We start from the raw sequence: 21,461 nt of genomic DNA, 5'->3' as shown, positions 1-21,461 counted from the left end.
TAGCTATTCTAGGCCCTGACAGTTTTCTGTTTACAGAGATAAAGATGTGTCTCTCTTTTGTCCTTACTGCATAATCATTCCTCCAGATGATTTCTTAATCCTCAGAACCAAACCCAAAGCAGTCATTTATTATTTTTTATAGGCATATCGATAGAAAGATTACATTTTATTTACCATTCAGTTCTGGAAAACATAAGAAATCTAAAAATGTTACTTTTCAGTAGCATATTTAAGCATATTTTTGTGGTAGCAGCCCATTTCTAGTCATTTTGATGAACTTTCTTAAAGGACTTATTTAATGTTTTGTTTTATAAGTATATGTTTTTGCTTACATGTCTCTCTATGTAGCATGTACATGGCTAGTACCATAGAGGCCAGAAGAGGCCTTTAGAGCCCCTAGAACTGAAGTTAACAGAAGATTGTGAGCTGCCTCCTGAGTGCAAGAACAGCAGGCGCTCTTCACTGCTGAGCCATCTTTCCAACCTGCATAATACACTTTAGACAATGAAAACAAATTCTAACGCGTTAGATTTCAAAAGTAAGCCCAGCGCATGGAATTCTTTCTTCACTGAGCATAAGTAAAGTGTGCATAGCTCTTTGAGGGTTAAACTTTGCCTTAGTGCTTATATGCTTATATGCATGTCCATGTGTCCACTCAGTGTACCCGCTGTGAAGGAGTGCATGAAAGTAACCTGGCTGCGGCTTAGTTTGGAGTCCTAGGGTTACGAGGTCCCCTGAAGGTCATCCCTATACAACCCCTTCTAGGGCACGCACGCCACTAGTGGGTTAAAGTCAGTGTTCTGGAGGCAGGTAGACATGATTACCTAAAAAGGTAGTGTCCTGTTATATTGTGGATTGGAAGTTTGTTGTCTTTGAATTTCTCTTTAAACTTGGTATTTGGGGTGGCTTTGTTTCTGATTTTTGCTGTGATGCCTGTCCTGCTTCCCAGAAAGTTTTGACAAATTGGTGTCTCCAGTATTGTTTGTTAGGGTGATGTCCTAACTGCTAGTGAGTCCGGTTGGCCATTAAGAATTTCCGGGGCTGGGGATTTAGCTCAGTGGTAGAGCGCTTACCTAGGAAGCGCAAGGCCCTGGGTTCAGTCCCCAGCTCCGAAAAAAAGAACCAAAAAAAAAAAAAAGAATTTCCATTAATGCAATGATCTTTAAAGATGAGCTCCACCTCAATTTTGTTCCCAGAGAGGCCTGGATTCCTGCCCCAGTGAACGTCAAACATAGCCTGGGACTTGATTTTATTTTGAGGTCGTAGTTCTTTCTATTTCTCTGCTTTAAAGTTTCTAGTGGAAGGAACAACTGTTGACTATGATGGTACCCCTCAGAGCCTTGCGTTTTGTGTTTATGTGTTTAATGATTTCTACAGTATATAAAACAAACCGTTTTCTGACATTTAATCAGGTAAATAGTAAATGTGTTTTGTTCAGTGGACGTAGTCATTCAGAATGGATGGTATATTTGCTATTGGGGTTTTTTTTTTCCCTGACAAAACAGGTGCTATTGCTCTGTGCTGGCATGCAGAAGAGAGCTGTGTATTTCTGGCATGCACTATGTTGTGGGGAGGGCCTTTACACATCAGATGTAAGTTTTCAGCGACATGTGTGACAGAGATTGGGTTTTTAGACAGCTTGTTTTGTTTCCATCAGAGCAGTGTCCCACTAGGCAATATTATCCTTCAACGTCCTGTGTGGCAGCTTATGTAGGACTGTCGGCTCTGAGCACAGCCATCATGATCTTCACAGCACTCACTGCTCTTCTATTCGCCTACCCTCCTATGTTTCTTTTCTTGGTTGCTTTTGTTTTATTTTTAAGATGTATTTGATTATTTTATGTAATCAATTAATTAATTTAATGTGTGTGAGCACACTGTAGCTCTCTTTAGACACACCAGAAGGGGCATCAGATCCCATTACAGTTGGTTATGAGCCACCGTGTGGTTGCCGGGAATTGAACTCAGGGCCTCTGGCAGAGCAGTCAGTGCTCTTAACCACTGAGCCATCTCTCAGGCCCCAAAATTAACCCATAAACTCTACTTGCCCAAGGACCAGGTAACTTCCTAGAATTCTGGGGATCATAAAGAGCCACATGGAAAAATACGGTGGCTGTATGGGTTTGTCCTTTAAAGTCCCTACAGCACATGTCTCAGGGCCGCTCAACTGGGAATTATAATGAGTGGTCCTGACCAAAGTCATTCCTGGTTAGTATTTAAATAAAGCTTGCTTCAAATTTGGCTTGAATATGTAGAACTGGTTTTCCTCTCTAGAGTCTCAGGATTAACATTTGGAGGCCCCAGTGAGTGTAAAAAGACCTTTCCACCTCAAATTCTGGAGCTAGGCTTTTCACTCTGGCTCTGCCCTGTGCATAAAGGCACCCCCCCCCCCCCCACTGCCTCCCCCAAAGGCCAAGCTGGGGAAAATGAAATAGCAAGCAATTTTTTATGGTAAGTCATAGAAGCCTCTTTAGCTAGCTTCCGTGACAATTTTCTGCCTGTTCTTTGGATAGTGGATTCGGGATATTTTATCTGGGAATGGGGAGGACCTGGGAAGCTCTGTGCACTCCCTCACCCCCACCCCACTTCAGGACAAAGGCAGACATCCCACGACAGTTTGTGAGGCCTTGGCTGTTCCGGAATTAGCTCTGTAGACCAGGTTGGCTTTAAACTCAGAGATTTTACCTGCCTGTGCCTCCATCTCCTGGTGAGATTAACTTCCTGTGTCACCACTTCCTGGCTTTATTTTAAAGTGCGTGCGTGCGTGCGCACCTGCTCATGAGTGCCCATGTAGACCATAGGTGTGGGATCCCCTACAGCTGGAGTTAACAGATGGTTGTAAACCATCCAACATTGATTGGCGTTGGGAATCGGGTTTGGGTTATCTGGAAGAGCAGTATGTGCTGCGGTTAAGTGCCTGAGGCATCTCTCCAGTCCTTTGAAGATTTGTTTATTTGAGGGACAAGATCTTACTTATCACAGGCTGGCTTGGAGTTTTTGTTTTTTTTTTTTTTTTTTTTTTTTTTTTGCTTCTTTTTTTCAGAGCTGGGGACCGAACCCAGGGCCTTGCGCTTCCTAGGCAAGCGCTCTACCACTGAGCTAAATCCCCAACCCGGAGATTTTTATGTAGCTGAGCATGACTTCTAACTTCTGTTCCTCCTGTCCACTCTGGCTGTATCCTGGGGACGGCAGGCACTGTGCCATCATGCGCAGTGTACTGAGGTATTTTGAAACAGAAAAGAGGGCTCGTTTGTTTGCCGTTATACTTGTGATGCAGGGGCTTGTGCATTATAGCCATGCACACAACTCTCCCATAACAAGAAAAGGTGGCATGCATCTATATTCCTTAAGCCTGAGGAGAGATACTCTCAGAGTTGTAGGCTGCCATACCAGACTATTTATGTGACAAAGTTCTGTCTCCAAAAAAGGTATATAATTTGTGTGGCTGTGGGACAGTCTTCTATGCTTTTAACTTTTACCATGTTGTCTTCTTCCTTTTCTTTGTTCCTTTTTCTCTCTGTGTCTGTCTCTGTATGTGTGTCTCTCTCTGTCTCTCTCCGGTCCACCCCCACCCCGTTCTCTCTTTTTTTTAAGGTAGGGTCTTAATGTATGTATTGTATAGCAGTGAACCTCCTGCTTAAGTCTCCCAGTTTGGGGGCTCAGCTCCCCGCTTTGAGTTTTAACTTCCTGAATGAGAATGCTAGTTTTTTTATGCTGAGTTTGTATTTATATAGATTTTTTTACTCACTTAAATGCATGCTTTTGAAAAACTAGTGGTTAACATGTTAACAAGATTTTGTTTTTGGAACAGTGTTGCAGCTTTTACACAGAGATGACTGTGACTGCTCCAAGTGCCTTGGAATCTACTTCTGTGGTTTTAGTCTTTTGGTTAAAGGAATCTCAGGATCCTAACAAATACTATTTGCTGTTATTGTTGTAATCTCTCCTCTTCCTGAAAGTGTACATGAGGATATACATTTTTTCTTTTTTTTTTTTTCTTTTTTTTTTCTTTTTTTCGGAGCTGGGGACCGAACCCAGGGCCTTGCGCTTGCTAGGCAAGCGCTCTACCACTGAGCTAAATCCCCAACCCCGAGGATATACATTTTTAAAAAGTTTACTCAGATGTATCTTCATCTGAGTGCAGGTGCCTGCAGAAGCCAGAAGAGGGCATCAGGTCTCCTAGAATAGAGTTGCAGGTGGCTGTGAGTCTCCCAGTATAGGTGCTACGACCTGAACCCGGGTCTTCTGCAAGAGCAGAGCCATCAGCCATCTCTCCAGCTTTATCAGTTAGTTTTTACCAGTAGTTGATGGAGTGTCAGATGATGTAGAATAGAGTGAGTCAAGCTAGCAGCAAGTAATGAGGCTACTTATTTAGGGCTATTTGTGGCTTCCAGTTGGTGGGGTGTTGGGAGATGAGCAGCATCCCCCCCCCCCCCCCCCCGAGCTGGGGACCGAACCCAGGGCCTTGCTCTTGCTAGGCAAGCGCTCTACCACTGAGACAAATCCCCAACCCCTGATGAGCATGGGATCCTGTGCAAAAAGCTTTATCTGATTACAGTTCCGTTCTGCTTCTGTGTCTCTGAGGGGCTCCCTGTATGTATTCCTTAGGTGCTGGGGAAGTAGGCAGCTCGTATGTATGGTGCACATCCATGTCTATAAGCCCCTCATTTGGGAAGGCTGGTGGTTAGGCCAGGCTAGCTAGCTGTGCAGTGCTCTGCTTAAAATTTTCCACCCACATGTCTTACTTTGGCAATACCTTGATCTTTGGGATACTAATGCATGACAGTGCCAGATCAAACCCTTTGAGTAGTCAGTTTTGTAGAATAATTCTACATGTTAATGGTACTTTATTCTCCTACTCTCTGTATCAACTTGTAGTAAGGGTTGGGGCACAAAGAGTTTGGGAGCTTGTGTCTCTGGCAGGATAGAGGCATTCCTGTGTTAGATGTGTGACCATGTGTATCCCTGTTGCTGTTTAGCTCTTTAACTCCTAGCTGTAGAGCAGTAAGGTCAGCTGAGCATGGGGGTGCTGGACATTTTTATAAGCTAGACTCCTCAAGGGATAGTAGGAGGAGTGGGACGGGGTGCGTGTCAGTAAGCCTAGGCTACTAGAAGTTGGCATGAGCCTGTCCCACACAGGCAGCACTGCAGAATCTGAGCAGCTTCTTTTTTGGTTTTCTGAGACAGGGTTTCACTGAACTTGCTCTATAGACCAGATATGGCCTTGAACTCAGACATCTGCCTGCCTCTGCTGCCTGAGTGCTAGGACTAAAGGCGTGGGACACCACTAGCCCGCTTGAATCTGAGCTTCTTAAGGTGGTATTGAGGAAATGTTTTGGAAAGGGACAGATCACTTACGAATGGTCTTCCTTAATACACATACCAGCGGGAGGCCCCTGTGCAGAGACCTAAGCTTAGAAAGCTAAAACCATTCTGCCTAGTCACACATGGTGTGGGCACTTGCTAGCTATCCCAGCACTGGGGCAAGTACATGTAGGAAGAGTGCTACAAGTTCAAGGCTAGCCTGGGCTACATATTAGGTTTCAGTCCATCTAGGGATACATAGAAGACACTGTCTCAATACATAAACAAGACAACTAATGTATTTGGCTACAGATACTTAGTGTCACCTGTCTTCTTCACAGATGCTTTCACTGACTCTGCTCTCAGTGCTAAAGTGAATGGTGAACACAAGGAGAAGGACCTGGAGCCCTGGGATGCAGGGGAGCTCACAGCCAGCGAGGAGCTGGAGGCTCTGGAGAATGATGTGGTGAGTGTCCTCTGAGACTGCTCAGTGTGCTCTGCACACCCCAGCCTTCAATGTAAACGTGCATCTGTCACAGGGAACACGTTTAGAGCAGCGCTTTCTCTGGGCAGTTGTGAAAGTAAGAAAAGGAAAGAATTTCTCCTTGACTGGAGTTCCGAGCACTCATAAATCACTTCTTTGTGATGATCAGTTTACTTCAGCACACTGACAGTTAAGAGACTGGCAGCCTGTATTGTTTTGAATACCAACAAAATAAGCAGCCTAAAGCAGGTAGTGTTTAATTGTATGTTGGCTTCCTTAGAAATGAGGTCAAGTTGGCCTTTTTGTTTGAGCAAGAGTTATCATTAAGGTAGTTTCAAGTTGGGTGTGGCAACTGTGATGTCAGCACTCAGTGGTAGAAAAAGAAGGGTTAAGAGTTCAAGATCAACCTCCACTAAAGAGAAAGTTTGAGGCCAGCCTGAACTATATAAGACCCTGACTCAAAACAACAGAAAACAAAACAAAACACCGAAACAACAACAACAAAAACCCCAAGTCAGCTAGGTGTCGAGTTACCTGCCTTTAATACCAGGAGGCAGACAGACATGTCTACATAGTTAGTTTGAGGCTAGCTACAGCTACTCAGCCAGACTGTGGATGAAAAATAGCAATCATAAAAGATAAATACTTAGGTTACATTAAAATTAAAGCATTGCCTAAATTTCTCTAAAATGAGTATCATCATCTGTAGAATCTTCCTTCTGAACTGTGCATTGATCTTGTATTATTTTTTGTTTTCTCTTGACATTCCATTTATAGAGCTTATTATATTTTCTTTAATTAAAAATTTTATTTTATATGCATGGGCATACTGTATGTATGTCTGTGCACCTATACCTGGTGCCTTGAGAGGCCAGAAGAGTTTGTCAGGTCCCCTAGAACTGGAGTTACAGACAACTGTGAATTTGCATTTGTGTGCTGGGAATTGTACCGGGGACCTTTGGAAAAGCAGCCTGTGCTTACAAGCATTGAGCCATCTCCCCAGTCCCCTAGAGCATAGAGATTTAATGTTAAGGAGTGCCGTGCAGTAAGTAAGGTTGAGTGAATAAAGAACCTTCTGTTGTGAGCAGAGAACAGAGTTTACTGCCTAAGGCATAGTAATATAGTGAATAGCATCTTCTTCTCCAAGAGCCCTACCACCTAAAAGAACAGAACTGCCCTGCCCTGGGAAGTCATCAGTATTAATCCTCGGAGTTTAAAGGATCTCCTAAACTTAGCATAATGGTTTTCAAGTGTATATCACTGTACCATTGAAGTGGGAAGCAGGTACAGTTTTACTTTATTAGTTAGGGCAGTAAGTTCTTTAATGCTTTGGGGGGGAAGACGCTGGCAGTTTTATCAAAATTTAAAATGTAAATGTGGTTTGTTCTATTAGTCTTACTACGAAGGATTTACTTAGCTAGGCAGTTTGGATTCTGAGTTCAAGGTCAGCCTGATCTACATAGCAAGTTCTAGGCCTTCCTGGCTACCCTGTGAGACCCTGTCTTTTGTTTTGTTTTTGTTTTTAAGATATATTTATTTATTTTATATATGTGAGTACACTGTAGCTGTCTTCAGACACACCAGAAGAGGGCATCAGATCCCATTACAGATGGTTGTGAGCCACCATGTGGTTGCTGGGATTTGAACTCAGGACCTCTGGAAGAGCAGTCAGTGCTCTTAACCACTGAGCCATCTGTCCAGTACCCTGTTTTTATTTTTTTGGGACAGGGTTTCTCTCCATAGCCTTGGCTGTCATGGAACTCACTCTGTAGACCAGGCTGGCCTCAAACTCAGATCCACCTGTTTCTACCTCCCAAATGCTGGGATTAAAGGTGTCCATCAACCACCTCCTGGCTTGAGACCATGTACTTTTTTCTTTTCCTTCCAAAAATGGGATTATACAAATTTAAAATATAAAATAATTTACCTTAATCCTAATATATCTATAATACATGTAAATAATTATGTCATGATATTTTTTGCAACATTATTTCTATTAGCAGGTTCACATCAGAAAAGCATAATACTAATACCTAATAGAAATATGTACCTACCAGTATTCAAATGAGAAAGACACCTTACATACTTATTAACAGAAAAGGCAAGCTGCAGAATAGCAACACTGTATTTAAATTTTGAAACTACATTGTGTTGTGTGTGTGTGTGTGTGTGTGTGTGTGTGTGTGTGTGTGTGTGTGTGTTGGGGGGGTGTTATGTGTACAGTGGAATGAAGACCAGAAGAGGGCATTGGTTACAGGGAGTTGAGATCCACCATGCAGGGGCTGCAAATCCTTTTGTAAGAGTTCTTAGAGCATATTTTTGTTGTTGTTGGTTTTTTGTTTGTTTTTTTTTTTTTTGTGGAAACAGGGTTTTCCTCTGTATATCTGGCTATTTGAACTCAGATCTACCTGCCTCTACCTCATGAGTGCTGGGGTTAAAGACCTGTGCCACCATACTGAGCTCTGTAGTAACAGCTCGTAACCTTGGAACCATTGGCTTAAGTCTGGGAAACTCCTAATAGTGGTTATTTCTAAGACCTGGAACTTGGAATCATTAGTTTTGGTGGGTATTTTTCAGTTGAGTGGAATGAATCACTCAAATTACTGAAGTTATAATCTTCCAATTAAAAAAAAAAACATCTGCGGGTTGGGGATTTAGCTCAGTGGTAGAGCGCTTGCCTAGGAAGCGCAAGGCCCTGGGTTCGGTCCCCAGCTCCGAAAAAAAGAACCCAAAAAAAAAAAAAAAAAAAAAATCTGTCTTTTGTATCGTCTATCAAGAGTCAGAGAATGTAGTGTGAGTGTGTATCATGGTTTGCATGCAGAGTCCTAGAACAGCTTGTGGGGTTGGCCCCTCTTCCTCACCATGTCCTCTGGAAATGTTTTCTTGACTACTGAGCTGTCAGCCTATTGGACTTTAAAAGGAGAGTCGGATGTGAGGCTTCTGGGGTCCAGGAGTTGCCTCACAAACTATATGAATGCTGACCTCAGACAGGGATGGTTTATTGAGTGTTTGCCCCAGGATTGATTGAACGTGGCAGAGCAGACTCAAGAGCTGGCTGTGACAGTGAGTCAAGATCCTGTAGGGCTTTTAAGCCTGAGATCTACGAACATCTGTGCCTCGGTATTCCACTGGTCAGGATTCAGGGGCAGGGTCGTGTCTTTGTTGTACATTTACCCTGTTTCCATTGGTCTCGGTATTCAGCTGTGGCAGGGGACTTGCTTGCCTAACCTAACATTCATGACTTAACTTGCCAATCAGGAGGTCAGTTGCCTGTGTACATGTCTCTTTCTGGAGGTAGGATGTCAACTCTCAAGGAGGCCTTGGGAACTTAAACTTGACTCCACCCTACTCAAAATGGAAGTCTTATTCTCAAAAGCTTCTTATACTGGTACTGGTGTCTCTCTTATATTGGGGTTTATCCAAAGGGCTACTCATCAAAGCAAAAACCATAAAAGTTCATGCATATATGTAGGAAGTGCTGCTTGGGTGGTTGGTTTGGGTGGCTACCTGTACAAAGCAGTTCTGACTAACTTCTGTTGTGATTGGTTTCCAAGACACCAAAGCACGGAAGTCACAGAATCTGCAATCAACTAGAGCATGAGAAAGTTCCCTTATGACATTAGTAACAGCACAAAATGGCAGACTAGAAAGGTAACAGTTACCTAGGCCTCAACAAGATTGATTGGCACCGCAGATTCTGGCTGTATTTTCCTCATATCTTCAGGGTGAAGAGAATAGCCTATGTTTTGAGAGTAGCGGTTGACTCCTTCAGTGATGGAGGGGACAGTACTGAAGGTGGAAGTCAGGACAATGGGACCCGAGCTGTTGCTGAGCTCCTTGCAACCTTTCATGGCAAACAGCTTTAAAACTTAGCCTGTGTGACGTCCCATTTGCCTTCCCATGACTTTATGCTGTCCTTCCTCACCTGCCTAGGGGAGGGGAAGGGGAAGGGAAGGTATGCTTTTGTGCTGGCATGGAAATCTAGAAGCTTGTGGGAACTCTGACCCAGAGGCCCTGGATCTCTGACAACTCATGGAATCCCCCACCGATTTAAAGGGATGATCCACATCAGAGAAAAGCTTTTCCTAAAGAGTTATTTTTTGTTTTTGTTAGATATAGGGCTTCCCCCCACCCCCCTTTTCAACTGTAGCCAAGGCTGGCTCTTGAACTTCAAACGTCCTCTTTTCTCAGCCTCCTGAGTGCTGCTATGACAGGTGTGGGCTGCGTCTAGCTTTTCTTTAATGATTTCTAAAGTAAAGTTTGGCCCTTTTGTAGGGAAGGGGTCAGAGTTAGAGCCAACTAGTACAGTTTGCAGGAAGTTACTGGAAACATTGATTGCAGCTAAATTGAAAAGTTGACCTTCATTTTCCTTCTAGTCTAACGGATGGGATCCCAATGATATGTTTCGATATAATGAAGAGAATTACGGTGTGGTGTCCACATACGATAGTAGTTTATCTTCATATACGTAAGTTCACAGAGTTTCCTTTTATTTATTTTAGTGCATTTGTCAATTTTCATCAACTTAAATTACGTTACTAATTTTTTTTTAATTTTAAATTAAATAAAAATATCACATTGTTTTTTATTAACTATTCATACTGATAGACTCACATTAAGATAGGGAATAAATGTTGTTCCATTTCATGATCAAAATACATTTTGTCTTTGTTTTTAAATTGTAAAAATGTTCAATTTTCAGGGATGAGGGTTAGAGTAAGCCAGTTCTTGAAACGGTAAATGTTCTTCTGTATAACAGCAACACTAAAAACCGTGTTTTGGTTTGTGATGGCAAAGCCCCTAACCCCGTCAGTGCCCTTGACCCTGTACTGTAGCGTTTCTTAATGGCTGAGAGTGGAAAACTGATCACTCGTCTTCTTTCCTGTGTATTTAGGGTTCCCTTAGAAAGGGACAACTCAGAAGAATTTCTAAAACGGGAGGCAAGGGCAAACCAGTTAGCAGAAGAAATCGAGTCCAGTGCTCAGTACAAAGCTCGTGTGGCCCTTGAGAATGATGACCGGAGTGAGGAAGAGAAGTACACAGCAGTCCAGAGAAACTGCAGTGACCGGGAAGGTCATGGCACCAACACTAGGTACTCAGACTGAGCCACATGCATTGTCATGGACCCGATTCAAAGTCTGTGTGAGAAGATGTAGTCTGACTGTTTCCTCTTTCATGAAGCTAAGGAGAAAGTGCTGATTGATTTGACTTACGATTCTGTTGGAGAGCTGGATGGTGGTGGTGCAGGCCTTTAATCCCAGCACTTGGGATACAGAGTTCAATACCCACCTTCCCACCTTGGACCCCCCCTCCCCTTACACACAGATTTCTGTTAGAGAAAAAATTACAGTCATTTTAATAGTATCTTTTGGGATTAGCTCTCTGGAGTCAAGTGTTGGACCCATGTGACTACCTAGCCCAGACCCTGAGGAGCTCCTTGAAACAAGGTCCGAGTGGTGCCCGGTGGCCTAGTGGCAGTGCACTGTGGCTTGCACGATGAAGGTCTGTTCAGAGCATCAGAATATCGGAATGGGGAGGAACTAGAATTGCCTTGTACTTCAGGAGAGCCTCACCAGGAGCTGATACTTTCGATATGATAATGGTGCCTGTCTGCCACTGGGAGTGTGGGGATAATGTAATGTCACCTCTGCAGAACATGGTACTGTAAGAGAATCTGGCCTCTTTAGGGGTAAAGACTAAGAACCCACAGTCAATATTTGTGATGCTGTAATGGCAGGTGGCAGAAGCACTTGTGTGCTGTGCTTGAAGAGTAGCCTACAGGGAAGAGTGAGGAGGAACAAAGACGCTGAGTCAGAGAGCTGTCAGTGTGACCCAGCACTGCAGCAGAACGTGGCAAGCTGCCAGACAGACTCTCCCCGGCACAGAGGCTAGGAAACTAGGGAAGAGCTGGGTCTTACTTGAAAATTCAGCTTTTCATGATGCTTGCACACGAACTAAAGACAGTGTGGCATGAATTCAAATGGAGAAACGATGGTGCAGTGGTTGCACACATTTGCAGGGCTGTGGGTCTGTCACTTATTCAGAACATGTAGAAAACCTGCTGCCTTGTGGGTAAAGCTGAGTCTGCCGTCAAGGCTCCACAGCTGAGTCTTCTGATTCCCTAATCCTCACAGAGTGTCAGCATGAAAGTGAGCACACTTAGTTAAAGTGGTGGGCGGCCAAGACCTGCAGGGCTGTGAGGCAGTGTGGCAAGACCGAGGCTTGTGTAAGAAATGGTTTTCTATCTAATGTACCTTCCAGTGTGTTTTGTTAGCCTAGCACTTTTTAGGATAAATGATTAAGAGCATCTCTCATTTCCAGGGAAAATAAATATATTCCTCCTGGACAAAGAAACAGAGAAGTCATATCCTGGGGAAGTGGGAGACAGAGCTCACCACGGATGGGCCAGCCTGGACCAGGCTCCATGCCATCAAGAGCTACTTCTCACACTTCAGATTTCAACCCGAATGCTGGCTCAGACCAAAGAGTAGTTAATGGAGGCAAGTATTTTGACTATATTTGCTAATGTTTCTTATCAGATACAGAGCTATCTAAACATTAAGGGTTACATACATGATAGGAATGTGCATGCCATTTGTGAATTTTTGGAGTAGTTTTTATTACCTATAATGTAGTTTGTTTTGTGGCTACCGGACAGTATAACACTGTAACCGTCCTTGGCGCGTGTAGGGTGACAGCATGTCCTGAGCTGTTTCATCCTCTCATACTCATTTGGCCTAAGATACTCCACAGACAAATAGATTGGAAACTCGTAAAGCACTGGGTGATAAGGCTATGGGAGTAGGAATAGTTCATGTGGAAGTCACGGAGTTAGTGCAGACTTGTTTTCATCAACTGTGATAGGCTCCATCCTGCCTAACCCAAGGAAGAACTTGGGGTCATTTGTAATAACAGAAATGAGCAAGAGTCATGTGACGAAAGTCATCAGAATTGTGCTTACAAATACAGCACAGACCACCTTTGATTTCGAGGGTAGGTGTGAGAGTGTAGCAGCTTAGATCTTTAAGTAGGAAGCCACTTTCTATAGTGCCCCCATAGTGTCCCCAGTCAGTTGAATACAGATTATAAGTGTGTATAGAAATCTGGAAGATGGGACAGCAGAAGTGAATCATTTGGAAACCTGGTAACTGACAGAGAAAGAGAACGAGTAGACAGCCAATGTGGTCAGGGGTTGAAGGTTAGAGCAGTGCAGGCTTGATGAGGTAGAGGAGGAACAGTCAAAGGCTCCAGAGGCAGTTTGAGCCAGCCTGGGTCATGTGAGACCTCATGTAAAAAAAAAAAAAGGGAGGGGAGAAGAGTGTCAGCCGTGTGAGAACAGGCGAGCAGAAGAACCCTGGGTTTCCAGTTGTGTTCGTTTTTGCTGAGTCTTCTCTCCAGAATCCCTCTGCAAGGAAGCAGCACTCCTGACCATTTCCCTACTTAGTAATGATGGTGAAATTTCTTTGCTCATTGAGTGAAGATTTTCAGTTGTTTATGAATAGAATTTTCAAGTTAAAAACACGAAGGGAGCTGAGGTCTGTATGATAGTCCCGTGTGTGGAGTCCCCTGGACTACTGGAGAGGAACCCTGGGCTGTCGACAAACACCAGGGAAGTCTGTGCCCTGTGCTTCCTGTTGTGTGCAGACAGGAGATGGATAGCTGGAGCCCAGAGCAGTATGTTGGGTTGAGATTTGCTTTACAGAAGCAGAGGCTGCTGTTCTAGCATTCTAGAAAACAGTAGAGGTAAGGTGTCATTTCTAATGAAACTGGTATTTGGTTCAGGGGTAGACCTGAGGAACGTCAGTTGAGAGCAGGAAAGAGCTTTCGACGGCGGCTTCGGTGGTTGCTGTTTCTCTCGACTGTTCAGAGCGGAGACTGCTGAAGGCTGCCTTCCCAAGCAGGAGTCCTGTGTTTACTGAGGGGTTCTCTGTGTGTGCGACATTCTCTTCATGAGGGACGGCTGACAGCAGCTGAAGAAGTAGGCACACTAGGCAGAGTCTTAACTGTCTCTTCAGTAGTGTGTGTAGATCCTAATTAACCCTTTGGGAACGTGGATTCATTCAAACAGACTTAATTTAAGGAGGTTAAAGTAAAATGTGAATTTGTGTCAGTTAAGTTGTGCTAAAACTTATCACAAATCAAATGACTGTCCTCAAAGGGTTAAATGTACAAGAAATCATTTTTGTCATTTTACTTTTTTTCTGTTTACTTTTTCCCTCATTTTTTTCTTTAGTTTTTATACTTTCCTTCATATCATTTGTTCTGTCAGGTGTTCCCTGGCCATCGCCTTGCCCATCTCCTTCCTCTCGCCCACCTTCTCGCTACCAGTCAGGTCCCAACTCTCTTCCACCTCGGGCAGCCACCCCTACACGGCCGCCCTCCAGGCCCCCCTCGAGGCCCTCCAGACCCCCGTCTCACCCCTCTGCTCATGGTTCTCCAGCTCCTGTCTCTACTATGCCTAAACGCATGTCTGCAGAAGGTACAATACCACGATTTGTTCATTTTTGTTTGTCTCTGTTTAGCTCCGTCGTGAGGTTATGGTTACAAATAGTCTCCTTTTCACTAGTTAATAACCTGTAAGTTTGTGTTGTAACTTTAGTTTATTGAAACTTTCTATTAGCCTTTTGCTCACTAGAGTCAAATTTGGCAAGTGCTCTGAGTCAAGCTCGGCACTGTCCGGGATGTGAAGATGGGTCTGACCCGTCTGCGGTAGTGCACCTGCGCAGCCCAGGAAGGTCACGGCTCCGGCTCCAGGAGAGCAACGGGGACCAACTGGGCACTCTCTGCTCTTGGAGGTGGGTGGGGGTATGGGGGCTGCCACATTCAGCTCCCTGGACATGGTGCCAGTGAACCTTCCTGTTGGCCAAAGGCAGGAGTACTATTTTGGGGTCCTTTGTGATCCATGACATCCCTTGTAGTGACCTTGTATGTCTGCCCTCGGGTAACAGTAGTTTTTAGAGTGCCTGAGGAATTACTAATTCAATTGAATAACTATTTTAAATTAGTTTTACATTATCACTATAGTGAAAGGCTGCTTTAATTTGAGAGACCTTTATTTAAAGTTTATCAGTTACAAAACAGATACAGAGCTGAGGCTTTTCTGTCTTTTTGGCTCTTGTCAAATTGTATTTGATGCTGAATTCACCATTGTTGGATGTCATATACTCTGATGGGTGACATATGTCTGTAATCCAGTGCCCAGGACACAGGCAGGAGGATGGCCAAAAGTTGAGGTCAGTTTGGCTCATTTAATGAGCTCTAAGCCTGCTAGGACTATATGGTGAGGCCCTGCCCGAAAAAGGTAGCATTCTGATTTAGTGCAGTTTATAAGTTAAAGCATCTTTTGTTCTGAATGACAATGTCCTCAATTCAGAGTGTTTGTGTGTATATTCTAATCACCTTGTCTTGGTAAAGTCATAACGAATACGGCTGAGCAAGACTGATAAAGTTTTCCAAAGAAGCTGTTGCAATCTTGAAAAGGCAAATTTCACTGACTTTTATTCAATGCATGCCTCTCATAGTGGCTCCTAGCAGCAACATGGAGGTCTGTTGCAGACCATTAGCATAAAGATGCTTACTCCACGAGAACGTTGCAGAGAGCACTGAGCATAAGAGAATTGTGAGCATTGCACTGTAGTCAGACCTAAGGGCTGCTTTTGGACTGCCCAGAAAGCATGCTCCGCAGTTCCGGGTGCTGGTGCCTCAGGTGGAAGCCCTAACAGAGGGCTAGATGACTGAGGTTTGGTCTCTGGAACTCATGTAAAGGTGAAAAAAGAGAACCGACTCCATAAAGTTGACCTCTCACTTGTACACACATGCTATATGGCACGAAAAACCCCACCTCATACCACACACATAGATTTTTAATACATTTTAAAAATTAAGAAAAGGGGGTTGGGGATTTAGCTCAGTGGTAGAGCGCTTGCCTAGCAAGTGGAAGGCCCTGGGTTCGGTCCCCAGCTCCAAAAATAAAGAAAAGAAAAAAAAAAAGAAAAAAAAGAAAAAAAAAGAAAAAAAAATTAAGAAAAGGAAAGGAAACTCCTAATGCTAATTAGCACTTTCTCAAACTGCATGTCTGATATGTCCCTCTGAAGACACAGCAGAGAGCATGTTAGCTGCCTCTCATGGCCCCTGAGAGGGGTAGTTCTGGACTTGTGTTTTTAGTCTGACTTAGTGGGCTACAGGCCATCTTCACAGCAGTCCCTGATGGGTGGCGGAGTCAGTGATGTGAGTGTGTCAGCTCGAACAGTGCAGCTTTCTGCTCTTACACGACAGACAGCTGGAGGCATGATTTGTAAAATTGGTAATCATGGCAAAAGATGGAGAGGAGAACTGAGGTTTCTGCTTAAAATCCTTTTTCCCTGGAGCCCTAAAGGACATAGCTCAGAAATAGAATGCTAGCCTAATACATATGGGCTCCCGAGTTTGGTTCCTATCACCATCAAAATCATGTTTTGTCTCATTTTGGAAGTAATACAATGTTGTAGAAAGGTAAACTGATAACATCCCATCATGCAGGTGTGATTCCTACTGAGGTTATTATAACTCGTTTTTAAACGCAAGTGTAGTTATACACTGTTATGCCATGTTGTTTGATTTCTCACCATCAAGTTTACTTCTCCCTTGCTTTAAAAAGGAAATAAGGCTAGAAAGATGGGTGAGTTGTTAGAGAACTTCCTGTGCACACCCTCACTCACACAGACACATACACGCAGTAGAGTTAAAGTAACAACACATCATAAGAGGGAGAAGTAAGATGTACGTGCATAATTGACACTCCACGAAATCATTCTTAGTATGGCCAAAAACCAATACAGTGTGGTTCATATTTTAACCATTGAAAATCTGTTAAGGAAGTAAGAGCATATGTCTGTGTCTAGCAAAAAGAGCAGTAAGGTAGACGCTGCAGGACTGATGTGACATCCTTCGTGTCTTCCTCAGGCCCACCAAGGATGTCTCCAAAGGCACAGCGGCACCCTCGGAATCATAGAGTCTCCGCTGGGAGAGGCTCCATGTCTAGTGGCCTAGAATTTGTATCCCACAATCCCCCAAGTGAAGCAGCTGCTCCTCCAGTGGCAAGGACCAGTCCTGCAGGGGGAACGTGGTCCTCAGTGGTCAGTGGGGGTAGGTATGACATTGTGACAGCTGACTGCACACGTACAGTAGGGCGGAGCTGAAGATCTGAGAGGATGTACAGAGATACAAATTAAATGTGGCCTTAGCAGGTGTTGCCAGTTATCACAGGTACCCAAGACACTAGTTGAAGGACCTGTCCCATCCTTCTGGACCTCTGTCCCTGTGTACATTTTGTAAACCTGTCTAGGTTTCTTATTGCAGCGTGTTTCCATGGCATCTGTGTGTGGGGTAAACAGATGCTCACCCAGTGCTCCTCAGGGGGCGTGCACAGCAGGCCTTCAGCTCTTATGTAGGGGCCTGAGACATACTCTGGCCGTCAGCAGCCGCAATCTGTCCTGTCAGCCTATAGTGCTTCACTTCCCGGGAACAGAGCGGAGCAGTGCCTGCTCTTCTGGCCTTACCAGAGACAGGCCTTTAAGCTTAAAAAAGACAGACAGACAGACAGACAGACAGACAGACAGACAGACAGGCAGGCAGTGCTGTTAAACGTCTGCTTTTATTTGCTACGCCCTCACACAGTATGTTTATCCTGTGTGGTCTGCACGTGTGGGATCACCTATAAACCCCTTTGTGCTATTTTTCTTGACCTTTTTAACTGAAGACTAACAAGAAAATAGAAGGTGAGAAAAGAATCTTGAGCTGTTTGAACCTTATAAATAAGCAACTTTATTATAAATGTGAGTAGAGACAGTTGAGAGGGATATAGTAAGAATTGTGTTACAGGTTGGGGATTTGGCTCAGTGGTAGAGCGCTTGCCTAAAAGGCCCTGGGTTCATTCCCCAGCCTCGGGGGGCGGGGCGGGGGGGGGGGGGGATTGTGTTACAGGGTTGGTCTTTCCTGGAGAAGTTAGAGACATGAACAGTTTCCTTCTATAATGTTTGTGACTTCAAAAACAAAAGTCACTAAAGTGATGCAAATTGAACCATTTTCACTAACCTCTTTAGTCTGAAGTCTGCAAATAGGTTTTTAATGGACTAAGAAACATTAGGCAGTTGTGTGGAAGGCACTCGGTCTGTGCTGCATACACCTCGAGGCTAATTGCGTCCTAATTTCCTTCAGCACTAGCAGTGGATCTTTTTATTGCAAAGAAAAGCACACAGGCTTGCAGCAGGCTGCCATCAGTGTACTGATGGAAGGAGAGGGAGAGGCTTGGTAGAGGCCTTCTCTCATCTTACATAAATGTCACACTCTGGATGTTGTCCTTTTTTATTTTTTATTTTTTTAAGTATGATTTGGCTTGCCATTAAACCCGGTGTTGAACTTTCCTCAAAAATACTTCAAAGTTAACTCATTGAATTTAGGAGGGAAACCACAGTGGCACATAGATATTGGTGATTTCTGTCATAAGATATTCTGAGAATTTAATGAGTGCCTTTTTGCTTCTAGTTCCAAGACTATCTCCCAAAACTCACAGACCCAGGTCTCCCAGGCAGAACAGCGCTGGAAACTCTCCCAGCGGGCCTGTGCTCGCTTCTCCCCAAGCTGGCATCACCCCTGCCGAAGCCGTTTCCATGCCGGTCCCCGCCGCGTCCCCTACTCCTGCCAGCCCTGCGTCCAACAGAGCTCTGACCCCATCTATCGAGGGTATGCAACCAACGTGGATGGCCAAGAGCTGGGTTCTACATACACGGTGACACAAAGTTCTGTCTGCGGTAGAACTATTCCATGTATATTAGCTAATATCTGGCGTCAGAGGCGCTGGCCTGTCCTAGTGTGATAGGCCTGTTACAGGAGCATGCTTACTGGGTTTCCATGTGATGACTAACAAGGAATAAACTCAAAAGTGAACCCATTTCCCTAAGCTACATTACATGTGTTTGCTGTTTACTCACACGATTGTCCTAACTTCTGTCTAATACTAGTTTGTTTGCTTTTTTTAAACTTGTTTTCTAGCGAAAGATTCCAGGCTTCAAGATCAGAGGCAGAACTCTCCTGCAGGGAATAAAGAAAATATTAAAGCAAGTGAAACATCACCTAGCTTTTCAAAAGCTGAAAACAAAGGTTAGAGTTTGTTAAAGTTTTTAGACACAGTTATAGAAACAGAAAACTATTTAGCCAGAAGATATTTGAAATTGCTAGTCTTTAGGTGATAGATCTCCTCTCTTTTTTTTTTTTTAAGATTATATATATATATATATATATGCATGCTGTCACTGTCTTCAGACACACCAGAGGAGGGCATCAGATCCCATTACAGATGGTTGTGAGCCACCATGTGGTTGCTGGGGTTTGAACTCAGGACCTCTGGAAGAGCAGTCAGTGCTCTTAACCGCTGAGCCATCTCTTCAGCCCTCTCCTCTCGTTTCTTATCTCCTCCCCTCACCCCAGTGCTATGATTAAAGCTGCTATAGTCGTGCACCAACACAAGTGGCCTCTGCTCTCCTTTCTAACATTCCGTACTTAACAGTTTTACGTTTAAGGTTAGAGGAGACTTGGGATCTAACAGGTTTCGGTTTTACAGGTGTGTCACCAGTTATCTCTGAACACAGAAAACAGATCGATGATTTAAAGAAGTTTAAGAATGATTTTAGGGTAAGTTCTGTATTGATTGGTTAGAATTAAAAAAAATAGCAGTTGGTGATTTTAAATGACCAGTTCACAAAAGCATGTTCTTAAAGTGCACACACATGCACGCACACTGTCATTTTAAGTCATTTGTGCAACAAACTAATTGTTTTTCAGCTGTTGTTTATGTATGCATTATGCATTTGGGCACGGGTCTGCCTGGTGTCCTGTGAGACCAGAAGAGGGCACTGGATTTCCTGGAACTGGAGTTGCAGATGGTCATGAACCACCATGTAGGTTCTGGGTCCTGAACCCAGGTCCTCTGGAAGGGCAGCCAGTGCTCTTAACCACTAATGTCTCTTTCTAGCCCACAGGGTTTAAATGTGTGTGTATGTATGTGCGTGCATGCCATCTGGTCTGGTCTGCCTGTCTGTCTGTGAGTTGATATGTACATAGTAGTTCAAATGCCCTCCGAGGCCAGCTGTCGTCCCTTGGAGATGGGGTTAAAGGCAACAGTGGGCTGCCTGAAGAGGGTGTTAGAAAGTGAATTTGGATTCTCTGGAAGAACAGCAAACACTGTTAACCACTGAGCTGTCTTTCTAGCCCTTTCACAATTACTCTTAAAGATGTCTTTCTCTGTTCTAAGTACAAAAATTTGAAATCACAAGGTTTTTGTTTGGGGTGTGTGTGTGTGTGTGTGTGTGTGTGTGTGTGTGTGTGTGTGTGTGTGTGTGTGTATACCAAGACTGCAGGTAGCAAATGAAAGGATATCTTACTTTGGAAGCTGACACACTAGAGCTCACTGCTTCCTAGGTCTAAGGTTGAGAATTGACCCTGTCAGTACTTGTAGTGTGTGCAGTAGAAGATGTAACTCATTCTAATTTTTTTTTAATTTATTCATTTATTATATATATAAGTACACTGTAGCTGTCTTCAGATACACCAGAAGAGGGCATCAGATCTCTTTACAGATGGTTGTGAGCCACCATGTGGTTGCTGGGAATTGAACTCATGATCTCTGGAAGAGCAGTCGGGTGCTCTTAACCGCTGAGCCATCTCTCCAGCCCGATGTAACTCATTCTCTTATTCATTCATGCTTTTGGGGGCTGAGGCTTGACCCCAGGCCTGAATTCCCTTGGTGAGAGTGTTCCTATAAATCTCACTTCTATCCTAAGACAAGCTTCTAGAGCCCTCCTGGGTTACTTTGTCATTCTTCCACACAAAATCTACAAAAAGCTTTAGTGTAAGGGGCTGGGGATTTAGCTCAGTGGTAGAGCGCTTACCTAGGAAGCGCAAGGCCCTGGGTTCGGTCCCCAGTTCCGAAAAAAAAAGAACCAAAAAAAAAAAAAAAAAAAAAGCTTTAGTGTAAATACCAAATTAATTTAATTTTTTAAAATGGTTTCTTTGTTTTTACTTTATGTGCATTGGTGTTTTCCCTGCATGTATGTATGTGTGAGGATGTTGAATCTCCCGGAACTGTCGTTAAAAGCATTGTGAGCAGCCATGTGCATGCTGGGAATTGATCCTGGGTCCTCTGAAAGAGCAGCCAGTGCTCTTTAACCACTGAATCATCTCTCCTTCCTCCCAAATTACATTTTAGACCAGTAACTTTTTATCCTTTGAATTCTATACTGTTGGGTTTTTGTTTGTTTTTGTTTTAAGAATTATTTACTTAGGTTATGTATGTGAGTACACTGTTGCTCTCTTCAGACACACCAGAAGAGGGCATCGGATCCCATTACAGATGGTTATGAGCCACCATGTGGTTGCTGGGAAGTGAACTCAGGACCTCTGGAAGAGCAGTCAGTGCTTTTAACCACTTGAGCCATCTCTCCCTACACTGCTGTTTTTTATTTTTATTATTTTAATTATATGCATATGTATCTGTGTGTTAGAGTGGAGGTATTCACAGGGACCAGTGGGGTGGTATTTGTCTAGAGCTAACTAATGTTCCCTGGCCTGGGTGCTGGAAGCCATACTCTATCCTCTGGGAGAGAAGAGTACATGCCCTTAACCACTGAGCCATCCATCC

The 21,461-nt window shown here is 43.8% G+C and overlaps 1 protein-coding gene across 50 annotated transcripts in view; it reads left to right on the top strand.

The window, feature by feature from the left end:
- The window catches only part of Atxn2 (ataxin 2), a 95,092-nt gene that overhangs the window by 48,326 nt on the left and 25,305 nt on the right, over window positions 1-21,461 (top strand). For 23 of the 50 annotated variants that reach the window (XR_015633937.1, XR_015633936.1, XR_015633935.1 and 20 more), the window contains exons 6-14: window positions 5,646-5,770; window positions 10,165-10,256; window positions 10,683-10,880; window positions 12,110-12,288; window positions 14,058-14,267; window positions 16,730-16,912; window positions 18,311-18,508; window positions 18,818-18,925; window positions 19,386-19,456. Coding sequence is in view for 45 of the 50 variants with exons in the window: in XM_087578069.1 (XP_087434195.1) it covers window positions 5,646-5,770; window positions 10,165-10,256; window positions 10,683-10,880; window positions 12,110-12,288; window positions 14,058-14,267; window positions 16,730-16,912; window positions 18,311-18,508; window positions 18,818-18,925; window positions 19,386-19,456 (1,364 nt within the window). In the remaining 5 variants the exon portion in view is untranslated. The remainder of the gene's footprint in view (window positions 1-5,645; window positions 5,771-10,164; window positions 10,257-10,682; window positions 10,881-12,109; window positions 12,289-14,057; window positions 14,268-16,729; window positions 16,913-18,310; window positions 18,509-18,817; window positions 18,926-19,385; window positions 19,457-21,461) is intronic. The other 27 variants (XM_087578085.1, XM_087578075.1, XM_087578067.1 and 24 more) reach the window with 3 other exon arrangements.

The sequence above is a fragment of the Rattus norvegicus genome, chromosome 12 (assembly GCF_021556685.1).
Source record: "Rattus norvegicus strain SHRSP/BbbUtx chromosome 12, alternate assembly SHRSP_T2T, whole genome shotgun sequence".
NCBI classification, from domain to species: domain Eukaryota; kingdom Metazoa; phylum Chordata; class Mammalia; order Rodentia; family Muridae; genus Rattus; species Rattus norvegicus.
Note: the sequence above shows the minus strand (reverse complement) of the source record. Positions and strands in the feature narration are given on the sequence as shown.